Source organism: Cetorhinus maximus, chromosome 9, assembly GCF_964194155.1.
Source record: "Cetorhinus maximus chromosome 9, sCetMax3.hap1.1, whole genome shotgun sequence".
NCBI classification, from domain to species: Eukaryota; Metazoa; Chordata; class Chondrichthyes; order Lamniformes; family Cetorhinidae; genus Cetorhinus; species Cetorhinus maximus.
This window is the reverse complement of record NC_135887.1, coordinates 5,305,902-5,322,682: the sequence shown is the minus strand read 5'-3', so window position 1 is coordinate 5,322,682 and position 16,781 is coordinate 5,305,902. Positions and strand designations below refer to the sequence as shown.

Here is a 16,781-nt window from a genome sequence, read left to right as displayed (position 1 = left end):
AGGAGGGGGGTGGGGGGGGGAATGATGGAGCAAGGAAGGGAAGGCGGGGAGGCAGGAGAAAATGAGCAAGGGAAAGAATCAAAAGAAAAAGAAGAGAAAAGGTGTACATCTCCTTAGAGGCTAATGTATCCCTTTTAAATACAGTCATCATCATGGTCCCTTTTTTGATCATTAGACTTGAAAACCACTCTAGGTATTTCTGATGGACCTTGGTGTTTACTCCTTGTAGCAAAATCACTAGGATATACTTACCTTACTTTTCTGCCCTTGCTTGCTCTGGTGTCTACTTTTTTCTTAATCTTACTCCGTAGTTTCTGAATAGCAAGCCATTGTCTATATGAAGGAACAAAAACATTGTTAGAATTAGGCTGAAAAAGGCAAAACACACAAAACCAGTTAGAAAGGGTATTTCAGACACGGGTGTAGGTTTGACCTTCATTCTACATAGTGCCTACTTTTGTGTTGTTAGTGAATTTTGAGACTGTGTTCCACATACAAATGACCTCTATATAGATACTGGAATAAAAATGGACCAAGCACTGATCTCTGGGCACACGACTTCCAAGCTTTCACCAATCCTAGCCATATCCATTTAGCCCAATTGTTTCCTGTCTATGATCCAGCTATCTATCTATGCTGAATCTCCCCATGCCAGGAGGAATTCAGATAAGAATCATGTTAGCACAATTCCTCATGCCTCGACATCAGAAAAAAATGAGCAGGTCACATGCAAAGCAGTGGAGATGTCAGACAAGATACAAGAGTTTTCTTTTTGAATTACATCCCAATATTAAAAAATAGTAATTCCCTCCCAAGCTTTCTCCTCTTTTTTGAAGATACCAACTTTTACTGGGAATGGTTTCACAGACTGTAGCAACCTGAGTGATTAATTCATCACACAAAAGTAAAATACTAGAGGTGATGGCCACCTGAAATAGAAATGGAAAATGCTAGAAATACTCAGGTCATCTTAACTTTAATTTGATTTTAACTGTGCAAGTTGATGGGCTTTCAGTGGGTTAAAAATTGGGTCCAGAGTTAGCATTTCAGGTTGTTGAACTTTTGGCAAAAGACCATCAAGCTGAAACGTTGATTCTGTTTCTCTCTTAACAGTTGCTCCCTAACCTGAGTATTCCCAGCATTTTCTGTAACTATTCAACATGTTTAGATAGTAAGTTACAGCAGCAGGAAGGTAGAAAACAACAGTAACAGCATAATTCTGCTGTTAAGTAATACCACACTTTTCAGAAGGATAACGGGATAGCAATCAGAAATGGAAGCCCTGGCTAATTTTCTTTATATTTAGCCCTTGGACACTGATGCCAACTGTACAGTACTAACTATAGATGCCCAACTGTGATCAGCTAACTCAGTACAGATCAAGAATTAAATCTAGGACCTTCTGTTCTTCTTGCTTTGCACTACACTGTACAGTGCATTTGCTCAGTTGGCATAAATTACTGTCACAAATATTTGATCTGTGTGCGTTTTTACATATGTGAAATACAGAATTGATCGCATGCATAGTTTTTTCATTGTAACACTGAAACCCTTGATCTTTATCTGCCATTAATTAGATTACAGCAGATCTACATCTCTGTTCCATATCTCTTAATAGTCTTTTGTTAGGCAAAGGTATCACATCTTGGGGGTCTTGAAGGTTTCAGTTGACTCAGTGTCCACAGCATGTTGCAGGGGACAGAGGTCCAGATTTCTACTAGTGTGAGAGAGAAAGAACAGCTTACTGATTTTGTTTCTAAATGGCCCGGCTCTCATTTCATGCCTCTTTGCATGCGACAACCCTGAGGAAATAGGCACTTTGCATCTACTTTATCAAATCCTATCTTTTAAAATACTTTGATTAGATCACCCTCAATTGTCCATAGTCAAGGTGATACAATTTAATTGCATAATTGAAAAGTATTTGCATACACGGTTTAAAAGTGTCAGCTTTTATTTTTAAATGCCTAATAATGTGATAAACTTAGCTCTGTAGGGTTACCTTATTCCTCATCCAGTCAATGCCACTGTCCTCCATAAATGTGGTGTTGAGCTCATCATATCATTTGGCACTGCCCGCAAAAAGCCAGCATTTGAATTGGGTGAAAAATATTGGAGAACAGTAGAATCATGGTTATGTTACTGGTCTAGTAATGCAGAGGCCTGGACTAAGGCTCAGTCAAATCCTACCATAGCAGCTAGGGAATTTAAATTCCATTAATTAAACAAATCTGGAATAAAAAGCTAACATCAGTAATGGTGACTGTGAAACTACCATAAAAATCATTCTGGTTCACTACATTCCTGGTGTTATATGTGTGTTTACTGATGCTTATGCTGAAATTTTTGCTGAACATGCTAGAGAACATGTTTATGCTCAAGTTATCAACAATCACTCTTTACTATAAAAATCAAAAATATTTTAAGATGAAACTGCGTTTGGGTATCGTACACTCCCAATGTTAGCACACACAATTTTATATTGCCATTCATTTCAGATGGACAAACAGAATTTTAGGAAAGTAATTAACTTTGAAAATAAAAAATAAGTTACATAGGAGTAGACCTAACCTAATTAATGGGGAGTTTTGTAGCAGCTTTGCAGACTATTCTAAACTGAACATTGTAATTTTTTTTTTTTACACCCACCTTAATAATTATATATAAATTATGCTGTTTGGAGCACTAATATCTCTCCATGAGCATAACCCGCTTTAATAGTGATATCTTTCAACACTTACCGGCCCATAGCAATCTGATCATTTGGATCCAGAGAAGTAGTCTTCCGTTCGATTAGTTCTCTGAGGAGCTGCACAAAAATAGTAGATTAAAATAAATTAATTGATTGGATTTCAAATTACAAATTGTAGAAATTCTCTCTCTTTATTAGCCCCATTTAGTTATCTTCAAACCTAATATAAGTAAGCATGGGGCAAACAGATGGAGCAGTGGGTAAGCTTTTGGAACAGCACAATTCTTTCTTTCATGGTGAAGATCTAAGAAGGAAGCTAAAATAGGTTAAAAATTAAATTACAGCCACAAGTCAAACCCAACCGTACTCCAACAGGAAAACCTTGTTCCTTAAAAGGCCAGCTGCGTCACAACTTGCATTCGACAATCTAAATAGGTCTTAAAATCTGTACTTTTAGCTTAATATGTGAAGGGAAGTGGAAAAGGGTGGCGAGAAGGTACTGAAAACACAAATACAATTGTTCTATTGGTGTGTCTCTATTTTCTGGACATTCACGTAACTCATCATTGAGTTGCACGTCTTACGTGTCTATATCAAAGTTTTGCAACCCTTTTTGCATTCTTCCCGAATCAAATCAGAATCTGAATAAATGACTACAGAAAGTGCTGGAAAAACTCAGCAGGTCTTGCAGCATCCGTAGAGAAAGAAACAGAGTTAACCTTTCAAGTGCAATATGATTCTTCTTTGGAACTGAACAGTTACAAAGAAGAGTCATGTTGGACTTGAAACGTTAACTCGGTTTCTCTCTTCACAGATGCTGCCACATCTGAGTTTTTCCAGCATTTTCTGTTTTTATTTCATGTCTCCAGCATACTCAGTATTTTGCTTTTATTACCTAAGTAACTGCTGGACACATCGTTGCCTGAAACTGTAATATACAGTGTTCATGTTGTATTTCTGATTAATTCAAAATGCCCAGTAAAGAATGATAACCTTATGCGTAAAAGAGCATGGTTGCAGTTCAGTTAAAGCACTGAAAAGATTATGGATCCAATGATAGGTCCATATAGAGTTCCAAAAGCCTCAGGCTAAACCTCAAACTATGCTAGTTTAAAACACGGGGCTGCATACTTAGCTATCCCATGCAAATCGAATATTTTACCAACAGTTGGATGTGTTCAAGGGTGGGCAGGAGTTTTCACTTCCACAAAAATGAACAAGTCTGCATAATGCCACTCATACAGCAGAGCCATTCCTCTTACAATAAATATCAACATTCCATTTGCCTTCCTAATCGCTTGCTGTACTGCATACTAACCTTTTGTGATTTATGTACCAGGACACTCAGTTCTCTCTGTACCACTGAATTCTGCTATCTCTCTCCATTTAAATAGTATACTGCTTTCCCATTCTTCCTGCCAAAGTGGACAAGTTCACATTTTCACATATTATGCTCCATCTGCCAAATTTTTGCCCAGTCATTTAACCTACCTATATTCATTTGCAGACTCTCTTGACAACTTACTTTCCTACTTATTTTGGTGTCATCAGCAAATTTAGCAACCACAGATTTGGTCCCTTCATCCAAATTATTGATGTAAATTGCAAATAGTTGAGGACCCAGCAGTGATCCCTGTGGCACTCTACTCGTTACAGTTTGCCAACTCGAAAAAAGCCCATTTTCCCCTACTCTCTGCTTCCTGTTAGCTAACCAATACTTTATCCATGCTAATATGTTACCCCCTACACTATGTGCTTTTATGTTGTGTAGTAACCTTTGATTTATCAAATGCCTTCTGGAAATCCAAGTACACCACATCTACAGGTTCCCCTTTATCCACCTTGCTTGTTACTTCCCAAAAAACTCTAATAAATTAGTTAAACATGATTTCTCTCTCGCAGACCCATGCTGACTCTGCCTGATGAAATTATGATTTTCTAAGTGTCCTGCTATAACCTCCTTATAATGGATTCTAGCAATTCACCTATGACAGATGTTAGGCTAACTGGCCTGTAGTTACATTTACTATTTTCCAATCCACTGGGACCGTTCCAGAATCTAAGGAATTTTGGAAGATTATAATCAATGCATCTAATATTTTTGCAGCCATTTATTTTAAGGCCCTAGGAATCATGCCATCTGTCAGTCTTTAGGTCTAGTTTTCCCTGTACCTTTTCCCTAGTGATGGTGATTGTTTTAAGTTCCTCTCTCCTATTCATCTCTTGATTTTCAAGCATTTTCTGGGGAGCTTTCTAAGTCTTCTACATTGAAGACAGACAAAATACCTGGTCAACACCTCTGCCATTTCCTTGTTTGCCAGTATCAAATCCAATACTAGTTTTGGTTACACTTTTCCTATTTAAATACTTGTAGAAACTCTTACTATCTGCTTTTATATTACTAGCTAGCTTTCTCTCACACCCTTTTTTCTCCCTCTTTATGTTTTTTAGTCATTCTTTGCTGGTTCTTAAAATTTGACTAATCTTCTGACCTACCACTAATCTTTGCAGGTTTTTAGTGTTTTTTTCAATTTGATATTATCTTTAACTTCCTTATTCAGCCATGGATGGCCCATCCTTCTCAAACAGTCTTTCTTTCTGAGCCAAGCCAGTAGGATCCAATTAAGATCAATTATCACTAAGATCCATAGGAACTTATTTTTAGGCTACAAACATTAACTTAAGTGCAAAAGTCACATTACTTGATAACCATTACACTACAGCTATGACCAGACAATTGTAAACTTGAGGACGATGATTAGAAAACAACTCTCTCATCTCTCCATTACTGCATTCACATTGCTGTTTTGTGCAGATCAACAGACATCAATTCTCACAAATTCGAACACCAATGTTGCTCCAAAGCTCAGTTCAGTTTCAAGGAGGAGCTTCCATGGATAAGGACAGATTCAATGTTTACAATGCCACTAGAATACAAAGTTGTGGTTGATTATTAGCATACCATCCTGTCACTTATCCTGAGTTTGAATAAGACTCTGATAGGATAAATGTCGTCTCCTCTGTCTTTTCAGGCTGTAAGGCTGCTTTTTGTGAGATGAATTTGGGCAGTTTTAATTCATAATAAGGTCACAACACAGAACAGCTCATTATTCAGAACCAAGCAGACAGGTTCAATCACTGGATCACAAGGATGGGTGGTGGGAAAAAAAAAGTGGCAGTAGAGGATCGTCTTCTGAAGCTGGAGTTGAGGTTTGTTGAGCCAGAGATTTGGAACTTTACTATGAATCTGCTTATGGCGTAGGTAACCCATAAGTGCTCAAGGAAGAAACACAATGACAAGATTGAGTGTGTTCAATTTCTCAGCACTAGTATTCAGCATTTTGATGAACATGCTTACCAAATATGTGCACTTAAGTAACTAATTATTGGAGCACGGCCTATCAAAATATGCTGTATTACTACAGTTTTCCATGAACTAAATTGTGTCTGTTAATATTAGTCAACTTTATTATTAAAACAGTAGACATATACTCTTTACAGTTTTCAACAGGACTTTTAGGATTTCTGTAATTTGCAGGTCCATTCTGAAAGTATAATTTCATTAATTTAATAAGCCACTGCACTCACTATATTAGTAGAATGCATCCCTCCCATCAAAGCCCTATTCATCTGACCTACTTCCAACATCTCTCTGGCAGACAATCTGTCAGTTTATCTATTGTTGTTCATCATAGTCACTTCTGGCAGCTAAATAAAAGATACAAATCCACCAATGCACAGGCTTATGACACTGTAAACCCACATACCACCGCTGCTCAGTAAACGTGTGCCCTTAATCACTGCAGCAACTTCCGTAACTCCCTCTGCAAATCCCACTCAACAGAAGAAATTAACCAGGTCAGCGAAACAGGTGCAACACTATGTCTGTCAACCACTCACTTCCCACAATTACTTGTACACAATGAAGCAGTAATCTTTACAGATCATCTCTCTGAATAAATGTATTGAAAACTGTAAAGGAAAATGAATGTGCTGCCGCCTTGCAGCTCAGCAGATGTCTGTGGGTGATGTACAAGGCAGGGATGAGCTGTCGTAGAAATCTGTCAAGGTTTGGCTAAGTGATTAAAGCCTCCACAGTCTAAGCACCATATTTAAAGTCTACAGGAGTCAAAACTTGCACCCATTCCTTGCTGCGATGCCAGATGTTGGCTAACGTTTCAGTTTCTATTTACTTCTCCTGGACAGAATGAGTTGGCACAGCAGCCACACAATCTGGAACATTCTGCAGTTGCTGCGTTAACAAGTGTCAACCATCATTCAACCAAAAGAACGTCAAAATCTCTCTTACTTGCTGTTGTTACAGATGTGTCAAATCCTTTGGGAACTAATGAAGTTTTCGCATCAGACACACATTTGAGTTTACTCAGTGACGTGTTACTTCTGTAAATTAACCTCTCCACCTTTATTAACCCTTTTAACAAGGGTTATACATTTAATATCTACAATTTATTAAGAAAGAGTGCCTAAATATTATGCCTTCCAATTACTAGATGAGTTATGTTAATCGAATGGTATCGGGAATCTATCTCAACTTTCCCAATTTTTCAGGGCTATTTTAGGTAGCTATATAAATGCATATACATTACATTCAATATGAAGTCTGTCCTGGCAAGTGAAGTAAATATCCTTAATCTCAAAAATATGTTATATATAAAAATGTTAAAAGGATACAATTCAACCAAAGAACGTCAAAAAACAGTTTACTCAGTGACGTGTTTTTAATTTACAATTTATTAAAAGAGTGCCTAGCTATTTTAGGTAGCTATATAAATGCATATACATTACATTCAATATGAAGTCTGTCCTGGCAAGTGAAGTAAATATCAGTCTGTGGGAAACAGGGGAGGTAGAACTGTGATGGGTTTTATGTTGTTGAAAAACGGGTAGAGGTGAAGTGGAACCGAAAGGGAATATCAGGGCTAGGTTAGAGGATGAGTTCGGGGGGGGGAGGAGAGATTAAATACCAAAGATGTCATGGAACAAAAGGTAAAGGGAATGGTAATGGTAGTAGTAAAGAAAGCAAGCATTGGTCCAGAGTAGGTGCTAGTAGCAGAATAATGGTCAGCTTTGTCTGAAAGCAAAAACATGAGAATGGAAACATGGATACAGACTAGCACTTGGCTGGGGAGGGGGATTGGGTGGGGGGGCGGATTCAAAACGAAGGACAGAATTCATGATGTGAAGCTGTTGAACTCCATCTTGAGCCCAGAAGGCTGTAAAGTGCTTAGTCAGAAGATGAGGTACTATTCCTCCAGCTTGCATTGGGCTTCACTGGAACATTGCAACAGGCCGAGGACAGAAACATGAGCGTGAGAGCAAGGTGGTAAAGAACATGGCTTGGTTCAAATAATTGGAACATGAAGTGAACTCTATCCGTTGCTGCTTCTCCATGATTAATATCTCATTTGTATTGCTTAACATCTTTCTCAAGAGCTTTATTTTTCATGCATTAATTTTTGGCAATCACACCACAGTTGACATTTTAAAAAAAATTGTTTTCCCTTCCTGGAGCAACCGCTATGTTAAAATAGGAGAGTAGTGGATGTTGCCGTACTTGTGCTACTTCCAGAACGCAAACCTGATTGAGGCCCAGATTGAGTCATTTGTCCTCTCAGTTTCAAAAGATGAAACATTAAGAATGGATGGGCAGCAGCTCTTAATATTTACACACACTAGGGAAAATAATTCAACACTGCTGCCTAACCTTTGTAATTCTGATGGTTTTCTAAACCGTGCAAGAATGTCACTTTCACAGTTTGAAATGTAATGTTTCTTTTTTTCAAATTACAGCACCAAAGCTCAGTCACTGTCATTCGCTGTTATCTATGTAAAGCAGGGTTATCCCCTAATTAGCTATAATACAAGAACACAGTGACAGAATATTTGTGACACTAAAATGTTAGTATAAAACATTTTCATCATGGATAGAAAGAAAGGCAAATAATTATATTGGGCCAGGTTTGTCAGGAGTGGGGGGGCAGAGGGGGAAGGCAAACTATCAGCGCTCAATATCATCACCGCTCTGAAACTGACCACAACTTCAGGTTATCAGGCATGTGCAGACTTGGCCAGGAATCCTGAAGTTGCAGTCCGTCATGCAGAATTCACACAGGCCAGCAGCCACTGAATCAGCAAGAATTTCAACTCCCCTACTTCCAAGCTGCCATGCGAAATATCCAAAGTCTGAAGCAATCACTTCAAAAGATGTGTCAATCGAAGTAGCTTGTGATAATCAAGCTTGTTATAAAATTTTGACTGTATGATACGCTCCTCCCAGCATATTATAAAAGAAGCTCGCTTGAATTGTTGACTGAACTTTAGTTGGATTAAAGTACATTGTAGCCTCTCATATAGTATAGACATAAATCCTATTCATAGCGAACACTAAGTACTTTTCCAAGATGCTGCAGTACCTCCCCAGCTGAACTATTCACACAACATCATTTAGTGTCACTTCACGAGACTTTGGAAGATCACATCCCCCGGAATAAAAAATGCTTAGCCATGTGACATTACTTGAACTTGATCACAGTTACTCACTGTGTTTAGCATTTTAATCCAGCTTTGAAAAAAAATAGGAGTTGATAACAATGTCTATTATCCAGGTCACTATGCTGTTCATCCAGAACAAGTGCCAGCTCTGTATCTTTTCTGAGATGATTTATTGCAAAATGTCTCTTAATGCAAGACTTGCTGACTGAAATGTTTCTCTGATTTGGAACAACCTGAACTGCAATGACCCTTGTCTCCTCTATTGCTAGGTTACTCATGTCAATTCAGATGTTTTATTGATATCCAAGCAGTAGCCTGGGTAGGTGAGCCCCTTGTTCTATTAACGAACACTCACCTGATGGTAAAAGTCGTCATCATCAAAAATCTCTTCATCTATGTCTTTCAGATGTGCATTTGACTTTCCTTGTATCACAGTCTCCTGTGTAGAAAAATAATGTCTGTCCATTACAGAGGTCAGGGAAGAAAGAATTCCAAGTTCACTAAAAGCCCTGTCATATTTCTCTTACTGCCTAGGTACATAAAAGGTATTTTGTACATTTTATCAAATTGCTGGTATTTTCACCCTTCTCCTCTCCTGATTTTTGCCCCTGCTGAAGGCAGGGGCTCATTCTCTAGTACATTCACGGGCACATCCAGAAGCTTGTCTACAAATTCGCCTTTCATATGTGGCTGGCACAGAGGTTTTGGCAGGCTATTTTTCCACAGGAGGCACCACAGCAAAAACCGTCCAAACCTAATGCTCACACAGGTGCCCTTTTCAGCAGTGACAAGTGAAGACAGTTACAGCAAAGGACCCTGGCTCAAATTTGGTAATGTGGCACTGACTGCTGATCCAGCTTGGGCTTACTGGTCTGATGGCTCACTGCCATATCATACAACACGTTTGTCCACTGAGCTTCAAGGCTGCCGCCAGGCATTTTTAAACTTTGAGGTATTTCTGACCCTGCTAGGATTTGCTTGCTTAAAAACATGCCAAGTGTAAGTTGCTAACAATATTTGTTCAACCTTTTGATTCTATTTTATATGAGAGCATCCAAGATTAAAAGTACAGTTTTACAGTTCCAATAAAAAAAGCATGTATTCCGAAAGCTTCAAAATGGTGTCCAATCATCAATTCATTCACCGATAAAAATGGAGAAATGGCGTGCCAGATACAATACCGGGACGATACACAGGGTTCAAAGAATTTAAGTTACATTTTTAGCAATAGTTTTAAACTTGCCTAGTTTCAAAATCCCAAAAGTCACAGGATTCTATTTTACTACTCAAGAGACTGAGGATAATTTTTACCCTCCTGAAAGTGTTCATGCCACTTGGATTACAGTTCCGTGGTTCCCCTCTGATACCTCACCCAAGTGTCATACTTGATGTGGTACCTCAACGGTTAGTGCCGGCAGGCTTTGTGACTGCCCAGGAGGGGGTGTTGGTGTGGTGGATGCAGGCATTATAGTCAAGCCCAAACCTGTCCACAACGCGACATACACTTTACAGCAGGTGTCACTGGATAATGATCAAATCCTAACTGCTTTTCTCTCCGCCGCCTGGGGCAGTGAGTCAAGCCACAGTGCTCCTTCAATCATTCCAGCCGAGATCAGTAAGCATAGCACAGGTTGGGGCTGAACCTGGAATGTTCTCATAAAAATAACAAAACAGTGGAAATCATAAACAGGAACAGCTGGAAACACACGGCAAATCAACCTTCTGTGAAGAGGGCAGGCAGTGGGTGCTTTGAGTTTGTACCCTCCATCAAAACTCATCAGTTCATAGGTTCAGTCGTAAGTTATAAATTGGAAGCATCAACTATCCGTTCTCTCCACTGATGTTAGTTGACCTGGTCTGCTTCCACTTTTTCTGTTTTTGCTTCTGGGATCTTCTGGCGCGTGAGATCAGTTATACTTTGTTTTTATCCAACCAGAGAAGCTATCCTTTCCCTTTACCTTTGTAAAAAAAAAACACAGCCTCTTCAGAATACAAATTTGGAGTTCTAATTCTTTATTGACATACCATCTCCCCAGGCACAGTTTCTGGAATTGGCTGAGAATCATCTTCTGCTTTTCCAAGAATTTTATACAAGGATCTTTTGGTCTGTGTCCGTCGTAGCAGCCTCTCCTTATCCATCATAATCTGCTCAATCTGTGTCAAGACTGAACGCTCAAAAGCGCCGAATCCCTGAAATAAAAATATCAAGGCAGCAAGAATTCAGGTAACATTCCATTTTAAAATGTACTGTACTGATAGAAGGAACACTCAAAACAAGAACAAAATTATCTTTCAGTTTTATTCAATGGCCATTCCACACTGGTCATTTTCTTAAAAATAAAAGCAAACTTATAGAATCTGTGAAACATATAAAGCTACATGTTCCAGCATAAATGTTACACATGACCACCTAGTTCAGCCAACAAAATATATAAACCAAAGCAGTGAAACTTCAGTTATCCACACTACCGTCAGCTGCCAAAATTTTCATAGGAGACAGGGATTAATTTTGTATAAACCAGATAAAAAGTAATTGTGTGTCTTCAGTTGATGTTTTTTGAAATCTGGATTGCTGAGCCAGAAGAATAAGTTGTTGCCTCTTTATCTGGTACCTGGTAGAATCCAGGCAGCTCTGGTGTTTAGCTTCAGGTCTAAAGATCAGGAGTTAGCTTGTCAGAAATTATGAAGAGAAAAAAAAATAGATTGGCGTTTGAAGTAAGCAATCATAATAGGCCAAAGTTTGAAAAATGTATCTGATTAAATATGAGGATTTTCAATTATCCACCAAGCCCCTTCTTCTTGTTATAGAGGTTCCACAAGATTTAATTCAGTGTTTGATTAAACACAATTGCTAAGATATTTGATCCAGTAGCACACAGTGAAGATAGATGACCACTGCCACTATAAAGTATACAAAATTATTGCTGGCCTCACTTGCACCAAATAAGTACATTAACATTTTCAATAATGTGAAATATTTCACTAAACATATTTTGCATCAAGACTAAGGGTTAGGTCAGCATCTTTCCATCTGCGAGAGATGATGGAAATGCAGCCTCAGAACTTTTAAAAAAAAATTTGTTCAAGGGAAGTGGGCTTCACTGGCTAGGCCAGCATTTACTGTCCATCGCTAATTGCCCTTGATAAGGTGGCAGTGAACTGCTTTCTTGAACCGCTGCAGTCCCTGTGTCATAGGTACACCCACAGTGCTATCAGGAAGTTCCAAGATTTTGACCCAGTGTCAGTGAAGGAACAGCGATATATTTCCAAGGTAGGATGGAGAGTGGCTTGGAGGGGAACTTCCAGGCGGTAGTGTTCCCATGCATCTGCTGCCCTTGTCCTTCTAGATGGTAGGGGTCGTGGGTTTGCAAGGTGCTGTCTAAGGAGCCTTGGTGAGTTTCTGCAGTGCATCTTGTAGATGGTACACACTGCTGCTACTGTGCGTCAGTGGTGGAGAGAGTGAATGTTTGTGGATGGGGTGCCAATCAAGCGGGCTGCTATGTCCTGGATGGTGTCAAGCTTCTTGAGTGTTTTGGAGCTGCACTCATTTAGACAAGGGGAGAATATTCCACCACAATCCTGACTTGTGCCTTGTAGATGGTGGACAGGCTTTAGGAAGTTCAGAGGTGAATTACTCTGAACTGCTCTTGTAGCTGCAGTATTTATATGGCTAGTCCAGTTCAGTTTCTGATCAATGGTAACCCCCCAGGATGTTGATAGTTGGGGATTCAGCGATGGTAAAGCCATTGAATGTCAAGGGACGATAGTTAGATTCTCTCTTGTTGGAGATGGTCATTGCCTGGCACTTGTGTGGCACGAATGTTACTCACCACTTGTCAGCCCAAGCCTGGATGTTGTCCAGGTCTTGCTGCATTTGGATATGGACTATTTCAGTATCTGAATTGAGGACGGTGCTGAACATTTTGCAATCATTAACGAACATCCCCACTTCTGACCTTATGATGGAAGGAAGGTCATTGATGAAGCAGCTGAAGATGGTTGGGCCTATGGCACTACCCTGAGGAACTCCTGCAGTGATAACCTGGAGCTGAGCTGACTGACCTCCAACAATCACAACCATCTTCCTTTGTGCTAGGTATGGCTCCAACCAGCGGAAATACCCAAAGAAGATGGTGTCTGAACATCGTCTGCAAGGTATGATTCCTTGAGTATGTTGGCTGTTGTTTGGCTAGTCTGAGAGGCAGTTCTCCCAATTTTGGCACAAATGTTAGTAAGGAGGGCTTTGCAGGGTCAACAGGGTTTTCCATCGTCATTTCCGGTGCCTAGTTCGATGCCGGGTGGTCCATCCCCTGTTTCATCCCTTTGAGGCTTTTTAGCAGTTTGACAATTGAGTGGCTTGCTAGGCTAGAGGGTGTTTAACAGTCAACCACATTACTGTGGGTCTGGAGTCACATGTAGGCCAGACCAGGTAAGGACTGCAGATTTCCTTCCCTAAAGGACCTTAGTGAACCAGGTGGATTTTAACGAAAATCGACAACGATTTCATGGTCATCATTAGACGTTTAATTCCAAATTTTAATTGAATTCAAATTTCACTACCTGCCATGGTGGGATTTGAACATGAATCCCCAGAGCATTACCCTAGGTCTCTGGATTACTAGTCCAGCGACAATACCACTACGCCACCGCCTCCACTTTGGTGAGCTCAGGTGAGATCATCTGCTGCACTTCTTTTGATGGCTGAACAAGCCGACTCTGTAAAGACAAAGTCTGCCACAGGAACAAGACCCAGGCAAGATGGGCAATACAGGCCTTCACATACGTTAACGATATCATTTATGAAATCATACACTAACCTGTCAGTGTGTATGCAAATACAAAGCTACATTTTGTCATAGTTGCAAAACATCCTTGCAAACAGTTCTAGTCATACTTTAAAATAAAATCTTCCCTCTTGGTTTGAGAAAGGTACAATGCAGAAACAAAAGATCAATTCACCTTGCCCATTTTGCCTGATGCTAATTTTGTCTTATCATGCCATTTCTGCAATGTACTGTTCCGATATGTTTTGAAGGCAGCAAACCGCTTAGCCATGAAGTCTGGGTACTCCTCCATTTCAAGTTTCCTTTTCTGTGGTCTTTTCCTCTTCTGCACTTCCTCCATTTCATCATCACTGGGAATCTCTTCGCTGGAAACAAAGAAAGTAGTATCTTGTAAAAGTGGATTCTATTTTCCTTGCACATGTACTCCTGCTTAATTCTTGGTAGTGACTTAATATAACCAAATTTTGCTCTTACCATTATTAGTAATGAAAGCTCTGACATCACTGCGTGATGCTCTTGCATGCTGCTTTAAACTAATTTGGAGGAGCATTTTCTCAGGTTTCATTTTAAGTGTTTGACATTTTTATTTCATGGGTTTGTGTTCTACAAGTAAAGGAAATGGAAAGGAAATGCTCATCCAGGGAAGCAAACCAATCTGCTTCTTAGAAAAAACAACAGACACCTCCCCTTGAAACAATAATGTCTACAGCTCTAACTAAATTTCCCTGGAAAATAGATCACGCGACTTTGGTAACTGTCAAGTACTAACTGTTCAATGGATACAGATCCGGTTTATTAAAGAACAGAAAAAAATTAGAATATTGACTAATATTTGTACAGCAGTAAAATGCCAATAGGAAAAGAGATAATTGAGAGTTACTGGTAAGATGTACTACACATGGTGGAAGATACTTAAAACAACTGAAGAAAGAATTGGCACCTACAAAACTCATCGTAAGTGTCGTATAAATCTTTTGAGTCTGAAATCACTAGCATTCATTTTGACAGCCAAATAAAGGCTGGAAATTCATGTCCACCGGGACTGTTCTTGGACTGCCAACACAATCTTGTCGGCTGCAACTCCCAACAGCTTCACAAACACCTGCTCAACATCCACTGTAATTAGTCTGAATACAGTATGGGCAACATTTTAGAGCAGAAAGCAAGTGACTGAAATATCCCATTATCAACTCACTTACTGCTGTACACTTTCCATCACCACACTTACCTGTCTGGTTCTGGCTTCTTGCCATCAACAAAGTGCTGTGTGCCCGGATACTGGAAAAGCAGTTCATCCTGAAGCTCAACTAGTGACCTCAGGAGTGCCTTCAGTGCTTTGCAACCTAAGGGGGAAAAGCAAGCATAAAGTTTACACATCTGATTATAATTAAGTTTTAATTGAAACTTTGACACTTCAGAGATAACTTTTCAATTTGTAGGGAAAATATGGAATTAGCATGGGATTAAACTCCCGCTTATGAATTTTTTTTTTTGCTATCGAGGCCTTTAAAGACTTGACCTAAAATTGCCCTCATCGGTCTGAAATGGAATTTAGCCCCAAAAGCAGCTGCACAAGAATGAAATCCAGTCAAGATGAAATCTTATAAATATCCAATAAAGATATTACTAGATTACTACCAGATTTATTTGTTATATGCTGTGTTGTAGGCATAGGTTAAGAATGAAGACTCTATTGACAAGCCTGCATACTTAAACATTGAAGTTAACCCTGTAAGGTGACTGGAAACATTTTTCGCCAGCTTTATTTACATGAACATGCACCACAGTCACATCATTCATGTTACTATAAGAAAGGTGGTGGGGTTCAGATTTCTTTTTTCCCCAAAAAGGGATGAGGGCAATGAGCTTGAAGGGGAAATGGTTAGGAGAAGCCAACCATGAGAAAAAGCAGCAACCTGAAGACTGAATAAGCAAGGGAGAAACATTGTCCTAAAGTCTTCTAAATTTATTGGAGAACTAAAGGTAAAACAAAGTCAACTATTTTATAATGCATATAACGCCACAGCCATGGAAACTCGATTAAAAACTCCATGATATCATAATTGCGCATGGTCTAATAATAACAAATGTTCTCCCCTCCCAAAATGGACACACCCAGTTAATACCCGCCTGCAATGTCAAGCCGTGGCAATGTTATACAGGCTTAACCACGATTTCAATCTTGTTCAGTTTACACAAACACATGTATATCCACGTCAGTATACATATATGCACATGAATGTCTTGGGATAGTAATTATATGGATTTAACTCCTCATCCAGAAACAACTGGAAGTCCCATTGAACTGAGAAAAATTGGAGTACGTAAATGTTGCGCAGGAAATTAAGAGATCAATTGATAGTGCTGAGGTGAAACTGCTCAACACGTTTGCTGATTGCATCATGCCTAGATTATATTTAATACCATTGATTCTAAAGATAGACTTATTATAATTAGACTAGCTATTTTAATGTTTCATGAATGCCAACAAAAATAAAATCTTTCAAATTTAAAAAAAAAATTGCCTAGTGATTTGACCTTCCTGGGCTGTTAAGGACAGGCAGGCCAAGATCAAGTGCAAAAATTTTTCCTCTTTCTAACATAATTGCCTCAGTCAGTTTAATTTTGAGGGAACAACTCCAATAAAAGGTATTAATCTATTTTGGAGACAATCCTCTAAGTGAAATCATGCTCGTGCTAAGGAATTCCACTAAGTTCTTCCTGCGCACGAGGACAATTTTAGACCTTTCATCCATTGAAGTTGCGAGGTATTTGAACCGAGTTCCTTTATC

The 16,781-nt window shown here is 39.2% G+C and overlaps 1 protein-coding gene across 5 annotated transcripts in view; it reads right to left on the bottom strand.

Moving 5' to 3' along the window:
- Positions 1–16,781, bottom strand: part of aatf (apoptosis antagonizing transcription factor) — a 98,871-nt gene that overhangs the window by 34,350 nt on the left and 47,740 nt on the right. For 4 of the 5 annotated variants that reach the window (XM_078547958.1, XM_078547961.1, XM_078547960.1 and 1 more), the window contains 6 exons: positions 15,218–15,332; positions 14,165–14,354; positions 11,231–11,395; positions 9,561–9,644; positions 2,742–2,809; positions 253–333 (listed from right to left, as the gene is read on the bottom strand). In XM_078547958.1, the coding sequence (XP_078404084.1) occupies positions 253–333; positions 2,742–2,809; positions 9,561–9,644; positions 11,231–11,395; positions 14,165–14,354; positions 15,218–15,332 (703 nt within the window). Of the gene's footprint in view, positions 1–252; positions 334–360; positions 2,232–2,741; positions 2,810–9,560; positions 9,645–11,230; positions 11,396–14,164; positions 14,355–15,217; positions 15,333–16,781 lie in introns of those variants that run through there. The other variant, XM_078547962.1, reaches the window with a different exon arrangement.